Genomic DNA, 22,251 nt, shown 5'->3' with positions numbered 1-22,251 from the left:
CAGTAATCCCAGACAATTAAATACTACACATTGTAAAATGTTTATAATCTTTCAGTGATCCCAGACAATTAAATACTACACATTGTAAAAATGTTTATAATCTTTCAGTAACCCCAGACAATTAAATATTACACATTGTAAAAATGTTTATAATCTTTCAGTAATCCCAGAAAATTAAATACTACACATTGTAAAAATGTTTATAATCTTTCAGTAATCCCAGACAATTAAATACTACACATTGTAAAAATGTTTATAATCTTTCAGTAATCCCAGAAAATTAAATACTACACATTGTAAAAATGTTTATAATATTTAAGTAATCGAAAACAATTAAAAACTACACATTGTAAAAAATTATAACCTTTCAGTAATCCCAGACAATTAAATACTACACATTGTAAAATGTTTATAATCTTTCACAAATCCAAGACAATGAAATACTACACATTGTAAAAAATTATTATCTTTCAGTAATGCCAGGCAATTAAATACTATACATTGTGGTAATGCAACAGCCTGCATTCTAAATCTGAGTGATTTATCGGTCTGGGCTAATGGTTTTCCTGTAAATGTTTCGCTGACCTTGACCTACAAAGATGTGATGTTGGAACTCTCAAGTATATCAACACCATGGTATTGGATACATCCATACACTTGGCATAAAGGTAAGTAATACATTAAACACGCTACTGTAGCTTACTCTATATTTTAATTTATATACTGTGATTTTGATTTGTTATTTCATTCACAGAAAAGCTGCAACTAGAGAAGTTCTCAGTAACCAATATTACATCAACATGTTTGACAATACATTGGTCTACTAACGTTCCCGACATTTCCATTGGGGAATCAGCAATAACAAGCATCACCCTGGAAACAGACGGGGAAACACATTATGCAAATAAAGTAAGTTGATCTTCTTACACATCTGTATACATAATGTTGTCTAGACGAGTACGTTTCAGACAGACACACAGTATAGGTCTAGGCCTACAAATTACAAATAAAGTCATTTGTTTTCCTACACATATGTATATTCTTATTCTTTCTACGGGCGTCTATCATTCATTCTTCCTCACAGAAAGGAGAGCGCAATCTTTGCTCGCAGTTCCTCAGATAAAATTCCATGCTTGATATATCTGAAGTCTTTATACTTAATTACAGTTTCTTCCACTTCTGGAGAAAGTGATTTTGGAAGACCATCACTTGACTCATCATCTGTATCACCTACTCTGACCGTGGTAAAAGGGTATTCCCGTTTAGTCTCTTCAGCACTACTGCCTTCAAGAGACATTTTCACTCCTTCGACTGCTGTATCTTTGTATGAGTCATCTGAATGGTCTCCTTTGTTTTCTGTGCTCTTATCAGGTTTCTTCTTAAATAAATAAGGTACTTGTTCAGAACACAAACACTGCACCTCACGTAATCGTTAATGGCCAACCGCTAGAAATTGTTGACCATTTTTGCTATCTTGGCTCCATCATTCTTCACCAGGATAGCCAAAGCAATGGGTAACATGTCTCGGTTGCAGAAAAGAGTGTGGGACAACATATTGCCATGATATTGCTGACTAAAAATACTGAAGCCTTAATCTACCGGACCTGTGTGATGAGCAATTTACTATACAGAACTGAAACATGGTCAACCTACTCATGGCAGGAAAAGAAGCTGAATGTCTTCCACCTCCGATGCCTAAGGCGTACCTTTAAAATAAGGTGTCAAGATAAAATAATCAATGAGGAAGTGCTACGAAGAGCAGGGTGCCGGGACAGCCGATGTTCTATCAGCTGGCTTGGCCATGTTCGTAGAATGCCAGTAGATCGACTTCCACGAGACATCCTGTATATCGATCTAACAGAACCACTTTTACGGTATACAATGTTTGCAAACGCGACATGACGCTCTTCAAAATCGACAATAGCATCTGGAAAAAGTGGCACTGGATAGATCCACATGAAGAGAGAGCATAAAGGAAGGGTCTCGGATTGCAGATGCCATACACAACAGTAGTTGAAAGAAGAGTGAAAATGCAACAGCGCCTGGTGATTACATATGCACAACCTGTGACCGCAGCTGTGTATCAAGGATTGGCCTCTTTAGTCACACAAGAAGTTGCAACGGGAAAAGATGGTCTCTCGAGACGTAAAATGCCACATACAGACGTCAGATATTTTTATTCAGCAAGACCTTTTGTAGGGAGACCTATTTACATTTGTCTTACAGAAGTTGTCAACATAAAGATTTACAGAAGTCCGCAGAGTTTCGATGTTCTGTCACAGGAAAGTCGAAAAGAATAAGAATCACGTTTTGAAATGTCTTCTTTTGAAATGTCTTCTTTTGAATTGTCTTCTTTTGAAAAGTCTTCTTTAAAAACAAATAAATATTGTTGCAACCGCCTATCACAAAAGTGGTATGCATTTTAAAAAGTAGCCTTATTAGAAGAGACAACGACCTTTAAAATATATAGTTTTTAAAACATTGGTTACAATGCCATAGTACGAAATAATTAATCTAACACTAGTCGACCGGCGGCGTAGCATAGGCCGCTATTTTGCAGGGCCGGCCTTAGGCCACTGCAACCTATGCGACCGCATTGGGCCCCGCACTTTCATAGGACCCGCGATTATTCAAGGTGTATAAATTATTAAATTAAACCATTTTATAAATTAAAACAGATTTCCCGAGCCCTGGAAATCTCCCGAAATTGCAAAAGATACGAAAAAGTCCTTAAAATATACGGAATATATAGACAAAAATTGTCATTTTGGGGGTGTCATTCAATATGGAAAACGCCAATCCTACGCGCGATATATAAAAACGGTATTATGCATTAGCCGTAATTGTGTAATCTAATGAAGAATTACTTGAGGTCAACAATTCTCAAAGATAGATTGAAACATTTGGTAATTCTTGCTATTGAGCGTGATCTATGTAGGAAACAGAATTATTATGATATACTGTATGACTTTGCTACACGCAAGGCTCGTAAAGTAATTCTGTACGTAGTAAAGATGAATAAAATGCATTGACGCATTTATTTTCTAATACAAACTCTTAAATTTCACTTATTATCCGCTTCTTTCTAATACAAACTCTTAAATTTCACTTATTATCCGCTTCCCTACCCAAACTTGGCCCGCTAAATCCGTTTTGCATAGGGCCCCACAATGATTAAGTCCGGCGCTGCTATTTAGTGTTTATAAAATGTTTGTAAAATGTTTTACATGTTTCGGATGTTCCTTCAGAGTTGAAGGACGAAGGGGGATGGGAGCGTGCAGGGTTTGATAAATCCAAACGACAGTCCAGCGCGCAAGCCGCACGACCAGGCAGCCATCCGTAGTGACCGGTGAATACTTGTTCTCCCCCCCCCCTTTCTTGTTTTTTTTCGTGGGGTGACTATCCGCAGAAATAAGAGAGTGATCTTTCCTTTACTTCTTCTTCTCGTCCAAACTCTTGAGAGATGAAGAGAATCATATATATATATATATAGAAGATGGCTGAATATCTACAATGAAAGTACATCTTTTTTTTACACCATGATAAATAAAACAACCTGCTTCCCCTCCCCCTTCTTTTTGTCAGGACGCCGAGTCCCTCTTGAGAGGAAGTGAGGTGACGGTAGAGCACCACACAGTTTTGGAAACGCTATGAACTAAATTTTTACATTTGAAGCAAAATAATACGTCTCTGTAATAATTGACTATTAGATTATGGTTTTATTATTTTTAATAAATATTTTATCTTGTCTATAATAACTACTTTTGCTAGTACATAACATTTTTTGGTGGTGTCCTGAACATTTCCATTCCTAGTATTATTAAGTCCTAGCTCGAGCCTAATCTAGCGGCCAGGGTTCGAACCAGGGACTATCGACAGCCTGAAGTACAAACCACATGACCATGAAGATTTTTTTTTACACAGTAACTCTAAATAACAAAAAATTGATCATGTATTCATTACAATAAATCACATGCTGGAAAGGTGAATGGAGATGTGAATGACGATAAAGATGTCACCAGACCAGGAAATCAAACAATTTGTAATTTAACTCCTTTTACTGCGTACAACGTCTCTCTGATGTCACGTTTTCCTGAGAGCACAGTCTGGAGTGATACAATCCAAAATACTTTTGTCACGTTACCTGATGGTGAGCTGAAATTTCTTTCATCTTGATTTTTTTTTCTTTCGACTTTTCAATCAAATATCAAATATATTTTTACGTAATAAGAATTATTTTAAAAGATTATAATTATAAAATTAGAAAAATATAATATAATATAATATAATATAATATAATATAATATAATATAATATAATATAATATAATATAATATAATATAATATAATATATATTTAGAGGGCCACACACTCATACACACTAGCACACGCCACCCCACACATAACACACACACACAAACTTTGCATGGCACGCGCATCATTCACACACACACACACACACACATACAATTATAATTTTCATTGTCTTCCCATGGACAATTGAGCAAGACTTCAGGGTCTTAAGGTTCAATATCTTTCGTTGTATTGCAATTGCTTACTTGAGATCAGATTTGTATCTACAGAGGGCATTCGTTCAATTATCTATAAATATTATACTGTAACGTTTAAGACGATTCTTTGCACTAGTCACTCACTAGTGGTATTTATTTTGATGTGTTTATTTGTTTTTAAACAATATTGAATAGAATAAATATATTTATTTGGTTGCAGTGCCGAAATGTGGCCCAGAGGTTAGCCCTGGTGGCTATAATATCGTCAAGAATGATCAATCTTACCAAGCTGTTGTCTATTGGAAGGTAATAACCGCTTTTGCCTTTCCCTTCTAAGTCTCCTATAACCTAGTACAACCGTACAACGCTAACTATTATTGATTAAACACGATTAAAATAAAGAGCAAACTGATGTCTGAGGTAGTCTTTAATTAAAGCGTTTCTAGGGCCTTTGGGCATGCATCCATTGGTATGGGCGTCCTAGCTAATGCAAGCTGTTGCATTGCCTCTTCACTTTCACCTATCCCTTAGTCTGTTGAACCGTTTTGTTTGTTTGTTTGACATGTTTCGGAAGTTCCTTCAGAGTTAAAGATAGTTTACTTCCTAGTCCAAACCTCCCGCAGGACGACGAGGGATGGGAACGGGCATGGTTTGAACCCCGGACCATCGATAAATCCAAACGACAGTCCAGCGCACAAACCGCAAGACCAGACAGCCATCCATTGACAGGCCTGTCCATTATTTGGGTTGTCTTCCAATCGCTTCCTGTCTTCTTCTTCTTCCTACTACTGTCCCCTGAAGGAAGGATTTTGTGAGCCCTGAGGACCTTGTGATGTGGCCATTGAGTTTGAATTTACGTTTTTTTGACAGCGGTTAGCAGATCATAGTGGGGTCCAATTGCTGTATTTATCCTGTTTTCAATCTTTTCATTCGTGATGCGGTCTTTGTAAGTGACACCTATGATCTTTCTGTAGCATCTTAGTTCCATTGCTAGGATCCTCTTCTCTAGATCTGCAGTCAGTGTCCAGGATTCGCATGCATATAGGAATGTGGCCATGACCAGGAAACGTATTAGTATTTTGTGTCGAGGGCTTATGACTTTGTCTGTCCAGATTGTTTTGAGTGCTGATGTAGACTGTGCAATTCTGGCCAGTAGTTGAGGTTGGCGCCTTCATCTGAGACAATAGCTCCAATGTATCTAAAACTCCTGCCTGACACTTGCCTTTATATTTTTTTTAATTGGCGCTAAGCAGGACATCCTTGAAATGCTAGTCTTATCCAGAAGGTTATCTATTATAAAATCTATTGTGATGTTTATGGAAACTTTTCCGCCCTAGATAAAGTGATTTACCATAATCATAATAAGAGAATCAAATGAATGATCGTTCACTAATGATATGTGGGGCTACTTACATTTCATTGGAATGTTTACACTCCTTCTTGGAACCTGGTTAAGGTTGGTGGACGCGATACTCGAAAACGGCTCCAACGAAATTAGAAAGTTGATGTATATTGTTGGGAAAAGAATTACTAGCACGTTGGCCACACTGGGAAAACTCTAGTTTGATCGTTTTAATTTTTCAAAGTATAAAAAAAAAATAATTTAAACTGGCCCGAAAACTAGAAAATCTTTATCTTGAACAGTTTACGTCTTCGACTGATGATCAGGAACACTTTACACACCATCTTTCATTCTTTTTTTTTTTTAATGTTTTTCTTGTTGCTTCTTCAAATGTATACGTTTATTCTAGGAGACTGAATAAGAAATGTGTCTCTTTTGAGTATCCTGTTAGATAATGTATAAATACCATTATAATTTAAGATGCTTTATGTGAAATGGCAATTAATGGTTTAGCTTTATATGACCACAAACTACAAATAGAGAGAGAAATCTTAGTATACAAATAGAGAAATAAAGTATTCGTGAGTTAGTCAAAAAGTTCATCCCAGTCCTAGAGTGTTAATACATTGTGTTTCATAAATGTAGGCCTATTTCACAATGTGGATTCAGTATTCTATCCAACAATATTGTGTATTCGTATCTCAATCAAGTATACTTATTATATCTGTGCTTCAGGTTGTGATATTTAAATATTATAATTATTCATTTCTTTCTTTCTCTTCGTAATGGTCGTAAGAAATGAGTCTATGATGACTCTTGGAACCATGGTCGTAAGAAATGAGTCTATGATGACTCTTGGAACCATGGTCGTAAGAAATGAGTCTATGACTCTTGGAACCATGGTCGTAAGAAATGAGTCTATGATGACTCTTGGAACCATGGTCGTAAGAAATGAGTCTATGACTCTTGGAACCATGGTCGTAAGAAATGAGTCTATGATGACTCTTGAAACCATGGTCGTAAGAAATGAGTCTATGACTCTTGGAACCATGGTCGTAAGAAATGAGTCTATGATGACTCTTGGAACCATGGTCGTAAGAAATGAGTCTATGATGACTCTTGGAACCATGGTCGTAAGAAATGAGTCTATGACTCTTGGAACCATGGTCGTAAGAAATGAGTCTATGATGACTCTTGGAACCATGGTCGTAAGAAATGAGTCTATGACTCTTGGAACCATGGTCGTAAGAAATGAGTCTATGATGACTCTTGGAATCATGGTCGTAAGAAATGAGTCTATGACTCTTGGAACCATGGTCGTAAGAAATGAGTCTATGATGACTCTTGGAACCATGGTCGTAAGAAATGAGTCTATGATGACTCTTGGAACCATGGTCGTAAGAAATGAGTCTATGACTCTTGGAATCATGGTCGTAAGAAATGAGTCTATGACTCTTGGAACCATGGTCGTAAGAAATGAGTCTATGATTCTTGGAACCATGGTCGTAAGAAATGAGTCTATGATTCTTGGAACCATGGTCGTAAGAAATGAGTCTATGATGACTCTTGGAACCATGGTCGTAAGAAATGAGTCTATGACTCTTGGAACCATGGTCGTAAGAAATGAGTCTATGATGACTCTTGGAACCATGGTCGTAAGAAATGAGTCTATGACTCTTGGAACCATGGTCGTAAGAAATGAGTCTATGATGACTCTTGGAACCATGGTCGTAAGAAATGAGTCTATGACTCTTGGAACCATGGTCGTAAGAAATGAGTCTATGATGACTCTTGGAACCATGGTCGTAAGAAATGAGTCTATGATGACTCTTGGAACCATGGTCGTAAGAAATGAGTCTATGACTCTTGGAACCATGGTCGTAAGAAATGAGTCTATGATGACTCTTGGAACCATGGTCGTAAGAAATGAGTCTATGACTCTTGGAACCATGGTCGTAAGAAATGAGTCTATGATGACTCTTGGAATCATGGTCGTAAGAAATGAGTCTATGACTCTTGGAACCATGGTCGTAAGAAATGAGTCTATGATGACTCTTGGAATCATGGTCGTAAGAAATGAGTCTATGATGACTCTTGGAATCATGGTCGTAAGAAATGAGTCTATGATGACTCTTGGAACCATGGTCGTAAGAAATGAGTCTATGACTCTTGGAATCATGGTCGTAAGAAATGAGTCTATGACTCTTGGAACCATGGTCGTAAGAAATGAGTCTATGATGACTCTTGGAACCATGGTCGTAAGAAATTAGTCTATGATGACTCTTGGAATCATGGTCGTAAGAAATGAGTCTATGATGACTCTTGGAATCATGGTCGTAAGAAATGAGTCTATGACTCTTGGAATCATGGTCGTAAGAAATGAGTCTATGACTCTTGGAATCATGGTCGTAAGAAATGAGTCTATGACTCTTGGAATCATGGTCGTAAGAAATGAGTCTATGACTCTTGGAACCATGGTCGTAAGAAATGAGTCTATGATGACTCTTGGAACCATGGTCGTAAGAAATGAGTCTATGATGACTCTTGGAATCATGGTCGTAAGAAATGAGTCTATGATGACTCTTGGAATCATGGTCGTAAGAAATGAGTCTATGACTCTTGGAACCATGGTGGTAAGAAATGAGTCTATGATGACTCTTGGAACCATGGTCGTAAGAAATGAGTCTATGACTCTTGGAACCATGGTCGTAAGAAATGAGTCTATGATGACTCTTGGAATCATGGTCGTAAGAAATGAGTCTATGACTCTTGGAACCATGGTCGTAAGAAATGAGTCTATGATGACTCTTGGAATCATGGTCGTAAGAAATGAGTCTATGATGACTCTTGGAATCATGGTCGTAAGAAATGAGTCTATGACTCTTGGAACCATGGTCGTAAGAAATGAGTCTATGATGACTCTTGGAATCATGGTCGTAAGAAATGAGTCTATGACTCTTGGAACCATGGTCGTAAGAAATGAGTCTATGATGACTCTTGGAATCATGGTCGTAAGAAATGAGTCTATGATGACTCTTGGAATCATGGTCGTAAGAAATGAGTCTATGACTCTTGGAACCATGGTCGTAAGAAATGAGTCTATGATGACTCTTGGAATCATGGTCGTAAGAAATGAGTCTATGATGACTCTTGGAATCATGGTCGTAAGAAATGAGTCTATGACTCTTGGAACCATGGTCGTAAGAAATGAGTCTATGATGACTCTTGGAATCATGGTCGTAAGAAATGAGTCTATGATGACTCTTGGAATCATGGTCGTAAGAAATGAGTCTATGATGACTCTTGGAATCATGGTCGTAAGAAATGAGTCTTGATGACTCTTGGAACCATGGTCCTAAGAAATGAGTCTATGATGACTCTTGGAACCATGGTCGTAAGAAATGAGTCTATGATGACTCTTGGAACCATGGTCGTAAGAAATGAGTCTATGACTCTTGGAACCATGGTCGTAAGAAATGAGTCTATGACTCTTGGAGCTCAAGGCATGTCTGAAAAAACTACTGTCTGGGAAAGATCCAAGCAGATGTAATTTTTTTTACATCCATCTTACCAATGTCTCGTTAGAAGAGAGGCCAAAGGCCGAGCACTTTGGGGAAACTGCCCCATATTCCTTCTCAGTACCACATCATCCGTGCAAGTGTCCGCCATAAAAACGGCCCTTCGAGGAACGGTTTGTGACTCGTGATATGATTGTTGGGGCATTCTTCCATCCCCGCCAGTGCAATGATCTTGGTCCTAAGGCACCCCAAAGGGGGATCTGTTTTGCATCCCCATTGGCCTCCTGTAGCGACTGTTTTCACTTGAGTGCCACGTTGAGGCTGGGAAGATTTGCCCGGGATAATTATTCACTGGATTACTTTTCAATAAATTCTGCATAATCCCCTGGAGTGAATTGCGTCAATAGTCTGACGTCTATAATTTGTAATTGGCAATCAGCACACAATAAAAAAATATATACTTATACCTTAAACCCAGCATTATAGAAACCCTTGCCATCCTCCAGATACCCTCGAACAGAGATTGGAGAAGTGATACTCAGCTTGGATATTACATTTATCAAAACCACAGCAATGAAGGGAAAGTGCTTATACAAGAACTAGGTCAAAGTATAAGTTTCTTTAGGACAGACGTAGTCAAACATGGAACCACATCATTGTACATCAAGTCTAAGAACAACATTGGTAAAGCTAATTGCTCTGCGCATGTCTTTAAGTTTCAAGAAAATCACTTACAAAAAGGTATGTGCTTAATTATTTTAAGTTTTTTTTGTTTGTTTGTTTTTTCTTTAGTTCAACCAGCTGGAAACGTTCGTCACACATTCTTGTTCTCTTTAGTTCAACCAGCTGGAAACGTTCTCACATTCTTGTTCTCTTTAGTTCAACCAGCTGGAAACGTTCGTCTCACATTCTTGTTCTCTTTAGTTCAACCAGCTGGAAACGTTCGTCTCACATTCTTGTTCTCTTTAGCTCAACCAGCTGGAAACGTTCGTCTCACATTCTTGTTCTCTTTAGCTCAACCAGCTGGAAACGTTCGTCTCACATTCTTGTTCTCTTTAGCTCAACCAGCTGGAAACGTTCTCACATTCTTGTTCTCTTTAGTTCAACCAGCTGGAAACGTTCGTCACACATTCTTGTTCTCTTTAGTTCAACCAGCTGGAAACGTTCGTCTCACATTCTTGCTCTCTTTAGCTCAACAAGCTGGAAACGTTCTCACATTCTTGTTCTCTTTAGCTGAACCAGCTGGAAACGTTCGTCACACATTCTTGTTCTCTTTAGCTCAACCAGCTGGAAACGTTCGTCTCACATTCTTGTTCTCTTTAGTTCAACCAGCTGGAAACGTTCGTCTCACATTCTTGTTCTCTTTAGCTCAACCAGCTGGAAACGTTCGTCTCACATTCTTGTTCTCTTTAGCTCAACCAGCTGGAAACGTTCGTCTCACATTCTTGTTCTCTTTAACTCAACCAGCTGGAAACGTTCGTCTCACATTCTTGTTCTCTTTAGTTCAACCAGCTGGAAACGTTCTCACATTCTTGTTCTCTTTATTTCAACCAGCTGGAAACGTTCTCACATTCTTGTTCTCTTTAGCTCAACCAGCTGGAAACGTTCGTCTCACATTCTTGTTTTCTTTAGCTCAACCAGCTGGAAACGTTCGTCACACATTCTTGTTCTCTTTAGCTCAACCAGCTGGAAACGTTCGTCACACATTCTTGTTCTCTTTAGCTCAACCAGCTGGAAACGTTCGTCTCACATTCTTGTTCTCTTTAGTTCAACCAGCTGGAAACGTTCGTCACACATTCTTGTTCTCTTTAGCTCAACCAGCTGGAAACGTTCGTCTCACATTCTTGTTCTCTTTAGCTCAACCAGCTGGAAACGTTCGTCACACATTCTTGTTCTCTTTAGCTCAACCAGCTGGAAACGTTCGTCTCACATTATTGTTCTCTTTAGTTCAACCAGCTGGAAACGTTCGTCTCACATTCTTGTTCTCTTTAGTTCAGCCAGCTGGAAACGTTCTCACATTCTTGTTCTCTTTAGTTCAACCAGCTGGAAACGTTCGTCACACATTCTTGTTCTCTTTAGTTCAACCAGCTGGAAACGTTCGTCACACATTCTTGTTCTCTTTAGTTCAACCAGCTGGAAACGTTTGTCTCACATTCTTGTTCTCTTTAGTTCAACCAGCTGGAAACGTTCGTCTCACATTCTTGTTCTCTTTAGTTCAACCAGCTGGAAACGTTCGTCTCACATTCTTGTTCTCTTTAGTTCAACCAGCTGGAAACGTTCGTCTCACATTCTTGTTCTCTTTAGTTCAACCAGCTGGAAACGTTCGTCTCACATTCTTGTTCTCTTTAGTTCAACCAGCTGGAAACGTTCGTCTCACATTCTTGTTCTCTTTAGTTCAACCAGCTGGAAACGTTCGTCACACATTCTTGTTCTCTTTAGTTCAACCAGCTGGAAACGTTCGTCTCACATTCTTGTTCTCTTTAGTTCAACCAGCTGGAAACGTTCTCACATTCTTGTTCTCTTTAGTTCAATCAGCTGGAAACGTTCGTCTCACATTCTTGTTCTCTTTAGCTCAACCAGCTGGAAACGTTCGTCTTACATTCTTGTTCTCTTTAGTTCAACCAGCTGGAAACGTTCGTCTTACATTATTGTTCTCTTTAGTTCAACCAGCTGGAAACGTTCGTCACACATTCTTGTTCTCTTTAGTTCAACCAGCTGGAAACGTTCGTCTCACATTCTTGTTCTCTTTAGTTCAACCAGCTGGAAACGTTCGTCTCACATTCTTGTTCTCTTTAGCTCAACCAGCTGGAAACGTTCGTCTCACATTCTTGTTCTCTTTAGTTCAACCAGCTGGAAACGTTCTCACATTCTTGTTCTCTTTATTTCAACCAGCTGGAAACGTTCTCACATTCTTGTTCTCTTTAGCTCAACCAGCTGGAAACGTTCGTCTCACATTCTTGTTTTCTTTAGCTCAACCAGCTGGAAACGTTCGTCACACATTCTTGTTCTCTTTAGCTCAACCAGCTGGAAACGTTCGTCACACATTCTTGTTCTCTTTAGCTCAACCAGCTGGAAACGTTCGTCTCACATTCTTGTTCTCTTTGGTTCAACCAGCTGGAAACGTTCGTCACACATTCTTGTTCTCTTTAGCTCAACCAGCTGGAAACGTTCGTCACACATTCTTGTTCTCTTTAGCTCAACCAGCTGGAAACGTTCGTCACACATTCTTGTTCTCTTTAGCTCAACCAGCTGGAAACGTTCGTCTCACATTATTGTTCTCTTTAGTTCAACCAGCTGGAAACGTTCGTCTCACATTCTTGTTCTCTTTAGTTCAACCAGCTGGAAACGTTCTCACATTCTTGTTCTCTTTAGTTCAACCAGCTGGAAACGTTCGTCACACATTCTTGTTCTCTTTGGTTCAACCAGCTGGAAACGTTCGTCTCACATTCTTGTTCTCTTTAGTTCAACCAGCTGGAAACGTTCGTCTCACATTCTTGTTCTCTTTAGTTCAACCAGCTGGAAACGTTCGTCTCACATTCTTGTTCTCTTTAGTTCAACCAGCTGGAAACGTTCGTCACACATTCTTGTTCTCTTTAGTTCAACCAGCTGGAAACGTTCGTCTCACATTCTTGTTCTCTTTAGTTCAACCAGCTGGAAACGTTCTCACATTCTTGTTCTCTTTAGTTCAATCAGCTGGAAACGTTCGTCTCACATTCTTGTTCTCTTTAGCTCAACCAGCTGGAAACGTTCGTCTTACATTCTTGTTCTCTTTAGTTCAACCAGCTGGAAACGTTCGTCTTACATTATTGTTCTCTTTAGTTCAACCAGCTGGAAACGTTCGTCACACATTCTTGTTCTCTTTAGTTCAACCAGCTGGAAACGTTCGTCTCACATTCTTGTTCTCTTTAGTTCAACCAGCTGGAAACGTTCGTCTCACATTCTTGTTCTCTTTAGCTCAACCAGCTGGAAACGTTCGTCTCACATTCTTGTTCTCTTTAGTTCAACCAGCTGGAAACGTTCTCACATTCTTGTTCTCTTTATTTCAACCAGCTGGAAACGTTCTCACATTCTTGTTCTCTTTAGCTCAACCAGCTGGAAACGTTCGTCTCACATTCTTGTTCTCTTTAGTTCAACCAGCTGGAAACGTTCTCACATTCTTGTTCTCTTTAGCTCAACCAGCTGGAAACGTTCGTCACACATTCTTGTTCTCTTTAGTTCAACCAGCTGGAAACGTTCGTCTCACATTCTTGTTCTCTTTAGTTCAACCAGCTGGAAACGTTCGTCTCACATTCTTGTTCTCTTTAGTTCAACCAGCTGGAAACGTTCGTCTCACATTCTTGTTCTCTTTAGTTCAACCAGCTGGAAACGTTCGTCACACATTCTTGTTCTCTTTAGTTCAACCAGCTGGAAACGTTCGTCTCACATTCTTGTTCTCTTTAGTTCAACCAGCTGGAAACGTTCTCACATTCTTGTTCTCTTTAGTTCAATCAGCTGGAAACGTTCGTCTCACATTCTTGTTCTCTTTAGCTCAACCAGCTGGAAACGTTCGTCTTACATTCTTGTTCTCTTTAGTTCAACCAGCTGGAAACGTTCGTCTCACATTCTTGTTCTCTTTAGTTCAACCAGCTGGAAACGTTCGTCTCACATTCTTGTTCTCTTTAGTTCAACCAGCTGGAAACGTTCGTCACACATTCTTGTTCTCTTTAGTTCAACCAGCTGGAAACGTTCGTCTCACATTCTTGTTCTCTTTAGCTCAACCAGCTGGAAACGTTCGTCTCACATTCTTGTTCTCTTTAGTTCAACCAGCTGGAAACGTTCGTCACACATTCTTGTTCTCTTTAGCTCAACCAGCTGGAAACGTTCGTCTCACATTCTTGTTCTCTTTAGTTCAACCAGCTGGAAACGTTCGTCACACATTCTTGTTCTCTTTAGTTCAACCAGCTGGAAACGTTCGTCACACATTCTTGTTCTCTTTAGTTCAACCAGCTGGAAACGTTCGTCTCACATTCTTGTTCTCTTTAGTTCAACCAGCTGGAAACGTTCGTCTCACATTCTTGTTCTCTTTAGCTCAACCAGCTGGAAACGTTCGTCTCACATTCTTGTTCTCTTTAGTTCAACCAGCTGGAAACGTTCGTCACACATTCTTGTTCTCTTTAGCTCAACCAGCTGGAAACGTTCGTCTCACATTCTTGTTCTCTTTAGTTCAACCAGCTGGAAACGTTCGTCACACATTCTTGTTCTCTTTAGTTCAACCAGCTGGAAACGTTCGTCTCACATTCTTGTTCTCTTTAGCTCAACCAGCTGGAAACGTTCGTCTCACATTCTTGTTCTCTTTAGCTCAACCAGCTGGAAACGTTCGTCTCACATTCTTGTTCTCTTTAGTTCAACCAGCTGGAAACGTTCGTCTCATATTCTTGTTCTCCCAACGCTAAAGGAAACTGATTTTGAGAATCAACAGCTCGCTAGGGGAAAAGCACCAGGAGCTGAATCCATTCCCGCAGAGGTCTACAAAAAAGGTGGACAAGTCCTGATTGAAAGACTTCTTGAGCTGTTCTTATTTATGTGGGAACAAGAGTCAATATCACAGGACTTTAAAGATGCCACAATTTTCCTTCATACAAGTGCAAAGGAAGCAGCCAAAATCTGCGACAACCACAGAAGAAAATCACTTCTATTGCTGGGGAAATCCTCGTACATATATTACTAAATCGGCTCATGCATCATCTAGAAAACGTCTCAAATAATTCTATTCCTAGTTTTCAGAAAATTTGCCATCTAATAGATTATTTTTTTTAGTTCTAGTAGATTTTTCAATAGCTTGTATGATTTCTACTGTTTATCTCGGTCAGTCTAGATTTATTTATGTCTATGACTTCTACCGTTTATCTCGGTCCTTCTAGATTTATTTATGTCTATGTCTTCTACTGCTTATCTCGGTCCGTCTAGATTTATTTATGTCTATGTCTTCTACTGCTTATCTCGGTCAGTCTAGATATGCCTTTAATTATTATGTAGAACTAGATTACTGAGAAGGTATCACACGTATATGGTTGAAAAATCCTGAATTAAGCTTATGTTCAGATCACGTTGGTCTCCAGTCTTATGTTCAGATCATGTTGGTCTACAGTCTTATGTTCAAAACGCGTTGTCTACTCTAATGCACAGTGCCAGAGAAAATGTGTATAAGCTCATGAAATTAAACTGATACAATGAGCCAAGATAAAATATATTTAAATAATATGAAAATAAATCCTCTGCCTTATATTGACATCACATCTGTACTTGATGATCTATTAGAAAGGTTGTTGCATTTCTAATTGTATGTTGTTTCGTGTGCTAAATATATTTGTGTTAAATATGTGTGCTACATATAGGCCTATGTGTGTTAAATATTAACGTTAACTATATGCTGCCAATACATCCGTTCAGCTGGTTCTGTGTTGACGTAAAACAACTCTGGGGGGTATTGAAGGACTCAGGCAGTAGGCACTTGGGGGTCAAAAAAGAAATTTGTCTATTATGAAAATAAAAACTTCACTTCAAGAATGTCAGAGAACTGTTTATTTTCCATTTACTTTATAATAATAGAATTGTACCTTGAGTACATGTACGCTTTTTTTTTTACAATATGAAGAAAAGAACAGAAGATAAACATTTAAATGTATGCAAATTCAATCATATATCTTTATGATTTGGTGAACAAACACTTTAGATATATCAAGTGTTCAAGCTTTTTGGAAGAATGGCGTTGTGGAGGTAACTTGGACGACTCGATCAAGTTTTAACATCATGGCGACTGTTTATTGGTGCAAATTTTCAAATGAGACAGACATATGTAATGTAAGAAATAGTCTTGTTCATTACTGTCGTTAATGCTGTTCGTGTAGATTTCTTCAATGTCTCATTGTATCACATGTCTCATTGTATCTACATGTCTCATTGTATCACATGTCTCATTGTATCACATGTCTCATTGTAACACATGTCTCATTGTATCACATGTCTCATTGTAACACATGTCTCATTGTATCACATGCCTCATTGTATCACATGTCTCATTGTCAAATGTCTCACTGTTTCACATACTAGTCTTAACGTATCACATGTTCATGTACTATTGTCTACAGGTATTATGTGTCTCACTGTATCACATGTCTCGGTATATAATCTGTCTTCGTGCATCACGTGCCTTCATTATTACGCTTCTCCGCATATCAAATGTCTTCCCACATCACATCTCAAAATCTTTTTAAAAATTTGATCGAAGAAAAAGACGATGTGAATGGTTGGAGTTTTGTCCTCAGAGTCCAATCCAATGGCTAGAAGTAGGCAATGTTCATCTCAAACATCCCAGCATCCAACTTTCCTTGACTGAGGCCCAAACATTTCAGTATGGCGTTTCTGTTTTTAATAACATCACCAACACGTCTGCAGGAATCACGTGGACAATGTGCTTAAAGGCATTTCAAGGTACCACTAACCATTAGGCTATTTATCTTGACCTATTTGAGTTAGTATATAGGCTATAAAGGTATAAATTGATATTATATGTATTGCAATGTCAAAGATGAAACTAGTATTTATTAAATTGTGTGTTACTTACTAAGCTTACGTATGTAAAAAAAAAGTTTCTCTGTTATTACGTTATGCAGATGGAAAAGAAATACTCTCAAGAAATTGTGACATCAACTTAAATAAAGGTAGGTCTATATCTTTGCTTCGTTTCTGTAGTGCACTTGTAGTGAAATCATTGTGATAAGAAGATAGAAATAGGAAGTGACTCTTGCTGATTGAATGACAGCAATGAAAGCACGAGATCTTCATCCGTTGCAAACGCAATGGTTAGACACAGTGAAACTGAAGTTTGTTGATCCACGCGACACCATGACAACCTCTCTGTGTTTCAAGGTTATTTCTCATGTAACGTTGTTCTATACATTTCATTGCAAGCCCACATTCATGGTATCTTTCTCTCCTCTCTTGATATGTATTTAGGTTAGAATTATTATTTATCTATTGACCTTATATTAAAATATACACTTCTTTAAAGAAATTGTTCTCATTATCTAGGCTAAGTCCTGATCAGATTATTCCCAACCATTTGGAAGACTTTAAAATCACAAACGCAAGCCTCAATGTCACTGTTACACTATCCATGCCCCAATCGTAGACTACTTACACCTGCCTGAGAAAAAAAAGGTTTTTAATTCTGTCCAATATAAATCAAGACATAATAAATGCCTACCTTATTTTAACCGTATGATACCATAACGGTACACGTGTATAGTTTTAATTGTTGTAAAAAGTATTATTACTTGCGAACAGAATATGGGAATCATACCATTGATCTTGTGGATTTTTTCCCAAGTGGAAAGTTTTTGCTTTTAACCTAAATGACGATGGCGTTTTATCTTTTGTCTTGACCTTTTGTGACCTTCAAAAGTAAACCAATTACAGATTTGAACATTTCCAGCTTTGATCTACAGTAAAAGATTTCTGTCTAATGCTATTCTGATTTTTTCGAGTGGATATTCACTTAAACTAGTATGACCTTCAGTCAAGAATCAGAAGAATCATTGCCAGCTCCATGCAAAAAGTTGACCCAGTGTTTCCCAAACTTTCCGTGAGGCTCGAATAGGTGTTCTATAACCTAATAAAATAATCAAATACTCTGAAAGACACAAAGATAAAGGCACATTCCTCGTCCCATATGCTAGGACAAATTTGTAGAAATACTCCTTCTTCCCTAGTGCTATTAGAGCATGGAATGGGTTGCTTGAGCTAGCCAGGAAAACCAGTGACTTGGCAGAATTTAAGTCATTGGTTAATATGCATGACTAAATGCATGACGCGTAGGGTAATTATCTTCTTGTTTGAAGTAACGTCTGTATTATATAAGATAAGATAAGACCTATTGGAACATTAACTAGTAGGCCTTCACATAATTTTTTTTCTTCTAAGTTTACAAAAAAAAATTGATTTTGTTACTTTTTTTCGGTAACGAAAAAAAAAAACACCTAATATGTCATTATGTGCTGTAGACCCATCTGGACTCTAATTGGAAACAAAGATATCACTCATTAAATAATTTCTGGTCTTCTGGTCGAGTTTGTCTGAAGAGTACCTTACTATTGCAAAACAACCTAATGTTATTTTATTTTTGTTTCCAACAACTGATTTGTGAGAAGCAGGATTTATTTAAAATTATATTTCTTCAAAGTGAAAGCATATATCAAAAACCATGCAGCTTGATGCCACACCAGATAGTAGAGTTGAGCTTATCACATGCAGCTTTATGCCACACCAGATAGTAGAGTTGAGCTTATCCATTTTATTCCTGATATCACGAAGTTAAACTCTTCAAGAACACAAAACCATCAAAATTATTAATCATTAATCTTTCTGAGACTTATGTCTGTATAATTTATTATTATTCATTTATTATTATAGATTTAAAAAAAAAAGTTTATTTTAGACTATAGATAAACAGTTATTATTTGACAAAGCTTACATCAGCTCTGTCTGTCTGCTTGCCTACACATCAGCTCTGTCTGTCTGCTAGCCTACACATCAGCTCTGTCTGCTAGCCTACACATCAGCTCTGTCTGTCTGCTAGCCTACACATCAGCTCTGTCTGCTAGCCTACACATCAGCTCTGTCTGCTAGCCTACACATCAGCTCTGTCTGCTAGCCTACACATTTTGAACACATTAGTTCTTCCATTTTCCATTATCTGATCAAGTTGAAACTTTGCACAATTATTCATTGTTTCTAACAAAACACGAATCACTTTTTTAAAAATCAATTAGTTTATTAAATAGTGGTCAATAATTAATTTTGTTTGACATCGAAAAATGGAAATAAATCTTACGCCATTGAATGTGAATGTGGTGTTGTTCCCCTTAGATAAGCTTCGCTTGTCTTATCTCAACAAATGGGAAATAATACGGCTAGCATGAAGGGTTCCGTTGAATTCTCCTGAAATTTGAAGTGTTCCATTCAAGAGACAGTTTGGGAAACACTGAGTTAACCAAACACACATTTCATCTCTAGTGGTAAACACTTTTAGCTGGCTGCCTGGTTGTGCTGTATGCTCGCTGGACTGTCGTTCGGTCGTCTAAATGACGATGGTTCAGGGTTCATGCTCTGCCCACTGCCATTCGCCGTCGTCCTGCGGGAGGTTTGGACTAGGAAGCAGATTATCTTCAACTCTGAAGCAACATCCAAAATATGTAAAACATATTACATTTAACAAGCATAATAATCAACATTACCTCGTAATCAGGAAATTGTGAATACTGAATGCTTAGTTGAAGGCTAAACAAAAGTAGGTCTGTTCGATTTTAGGTTTATAACTTACTTAAAAGAATAAAGAATAGGACTTTGAAAAGGCAACTCACTTGGACTAATAGTCATGGAAACTTCGACCCTTGCTAGTGTAATTAAAAAAATTATTTTTGAACGATTTGCTCTGTTATTACAAAGCTTATATTAACTCTGTCTGGGAATTTTGTTTACACGTATCTCACACACCCAATCTCAGATCATATTGAAACTTTACACAATTATATGTTGTACCTAGCAAAACATTAATCGATTACTTAATTTATTATTGGCAATTAATTGTTTTGTTTGATACCGAAATAAATGCTTTTTTTTTAAGCTATGTGACTGTATATGTGGAATTATCCCCCATATTATGTTTAGTAAACTTTTTTTCTCCCACATCCCATTTTCAAGTTAAATTTCGCAAAAAAACAGTTTGTTAATCAATTAGTGGTAATTTTTTTTTATGTGGAAAAAGGGAGCTTATTCATGCAGTATTGAGATATATATATGCCAGAAGCTTTGTTTTAATTTTTTTTTTTTTTGCTTGCTTATAATTGTAATGATTAGTTCTTTTCTTTGATTAGTCACAATCTAGCAATCAGTACATTAGCAGTTCAAAATCAATGTCAACTTGTTTCATATTATTTTTCTCCAGTGGATAGCTTAGTGACTGTGATAGTTACAGTGATATTATTTTCTGCTGTTGTCTTGCTAGGTCCTTTGGTTTACTTCATATGTAAATGGTAAGTTGTTTTTTATTCACAATTTTCTTCTATGCTTTTTGGAGAGAAACTGAAACAAAACAGTGGGGGTCTGGCAACATTTTCTTGTTCATTACAAATTTATTTAATGCTTTACAGAACCTCATTTTCTTTTCTTTTAAAGCCACAAAAGACAACAAGAGATAAAAGGACTTTATAACAAGTGAGTACATTAAATATTCTAGTCTTTTCTGAAAGAGAGAGAAAAATGTAGGCAAATAACAAAGTTAGACACAGAGAGTAATCCTAGAGCAAATAATTCTGTTCTACAAATGCTGTTTGAATGTAACACTCAATTATCTTTGTTCTCTTCAGTTCCAGTGAACATGAACCAATGATAGACACAAATAACTCTGGATCTGTCACTAATAATTGTCAAAACTCTTCAGAAAGCTCTTGTAACCAAAGCAGTGAAAGTGCACAGTCTGAAGGAATTGTCTCAACAGCTTCCTCCTATGTAGATGTTAGTTCTCAATGTAGTGAAGCTGAAGTACATTTAACATCAGAATGGACAAATGATGTACTTAGAAGTACAACTGATTCAGGTCAGACTAAAAATATCAGAGAACTTAATGAAGGACAGATCTTGAATGGGCGAAGTCCAACAAGACCAAAGTACTATGTTAGAGTCTGTGAAAGTACTTCTAATTCAGGTCAGACTGAAAATGTAAGAGAACTTAATGAAGGACAGGCCTTGAACGAGCCAAATTACTATGTTAGTGTCTGTGTAAGTACAACTGATTCAGGTCAGACTGAAAATGTTAGAGAACTTAATGAAGGACAGATCTTGAATGAGCCAGGTCCAACAAGACCAAATTACTATGTCAGTGTCTGTGTAAGTACAACTGATTCAAGTCAGGCTGAAAATGTCAGAGAATTTAATGAAGGACAGATCTTGAATGAGCCAGGTCCAACAAGACCAAATTACTATGTCAGTGTCTGTGTAAGTACAACTGATTCAAGTCAGGCTGAAAATGTCAGAGAATTTAATGAAGGACAGATCTTGAATGAGCCAAGTCCAACAAGACCAAAGTACTATGTTAGAGTCTATGAAAGTACAACTGATTCAGGTCAGACTGAAAATGTCAGAGAACTTAATGAAGGACAGATCTTGAATGAGCCAGGTCCAACAAGACCAAATTACTATGTCAGTGTCTGTGTAAGTACAAATGATTCAGGTCAGACTGAAAATGTCAGAGAATTTTATGAAGGACAGATCTTGAATGAGCCAAGTCCAACAAGACCAAAGTACTATGTTAGAGTCTATGAAAGTACAACTGATTCAGGTCAGACTGAAAATGTCAGAGAACTTAATGAAGGACAGATCTTGAATGAGCCAGGTCCAACAAGACCAAATTACTATGTTAGTGTCTGTGAAAGTATAACTAATTCAGGCCAGACTGAAAATGTCAGAGAATTTAATGAAGGACAGATCTTGAATGAGCTAGGTCCAACAAGACCAAAGTACTATGTTAGAGTCTGTGAAAGTACTTCTAATTCAGGTCAGACTGAAAATGTCAGAGAACTTAATGAAGGACAGGCCTTGAACGAGCCAAATTACTATGTTAGTGTCTGTGTAAGTACAACTGATTCAGGTCAGACTGAAAATGTTAGAGAACTTAATGAAGTACAGATCTTGAATGAGCCAGGTCCAACAAGACCAAATTACTATGTTAGTGTCTGTGTAAGTACAACTGATTCAGGTCAGACTGAAAATGTCAGAGAACTTAATGAAGGATAGGCCTTGAACGAGCCAAATTACTATGTTAGTGTCTGTGTAAGTACAACTG

At 37.7% G+C, this 22,251-nt stretch overlaps 1 protein-coding gene across 4 annotated transcripts in view; it reads left to right on the top strand.

The window, feature by feature from the left end:
• LOC106066064 (uncharacterized) overlaps positions 1–22,251 on the top strand; it is a 36,364-nt gene that overhangs the window by 12,086 nt on the left and 2,027 nt on the right. For 3 of the 4 annotated variants that reach the window (XM_056030390.1, XM_056030391.1, XM_056030389.1), the window contains 11 exons: positions 475–668; positions 755–909; positions 3,985–4,150; positions 4,732–4,817; positions 9,878–10,112; positions 16,084–16,211; positions 16,676–16,841; positions 17,024–17,071; positions 20,356–20,443; positions 20,586–20,624; positions 20,777–22,164. In XM_056030390.1, coding sequence (XP_055886365.1) covers positions 475–668; positions 755–909; positions 3,985–4,150; positions 4,732–4,817; positions 9,878–10,112; positions 16,084–16,211; positions 16,676–16,841; positions 17,024–17,071; positions 20,356–20,443; positions 20,586–20,624; positions 20,777–22,164 — 2,693 coding nt within the window. The remainder of the gene's footprint in view (positions 1–474; positions 669–754; positions 910–3,984; positions 4,151–4,731; positions 4,818–9,877; positions 10,113–16,083; positions 16,212–16,675; positions 16,842–17,023; positions 17,072–20,355; positions 20,444–20,585; positions 20,625–20,776; positions 22,165–22,251) is intronic. The other variant, XM_056030392.1, reaches the window with a different exon arrangement.

Source organism: Biomphalaria glabrata, chromosome 5 (genome assembly GCF_947242115.1).
Source record: "Biomphalaria glabrata chromosome 5, xgBioGlab47.1, whole genome shotgun sequence".
Taxonomy (NCBI): Eukaryota; Metazoa; Mollusca; class Gastropoda; family Planorbidae; genus Biomphalaria; species Biomphalaria glabrata.
Note: the sequence above shows the minus strand (reverse complement) of the source record. Positions and strands in the feature narration are given on the sequence as shown.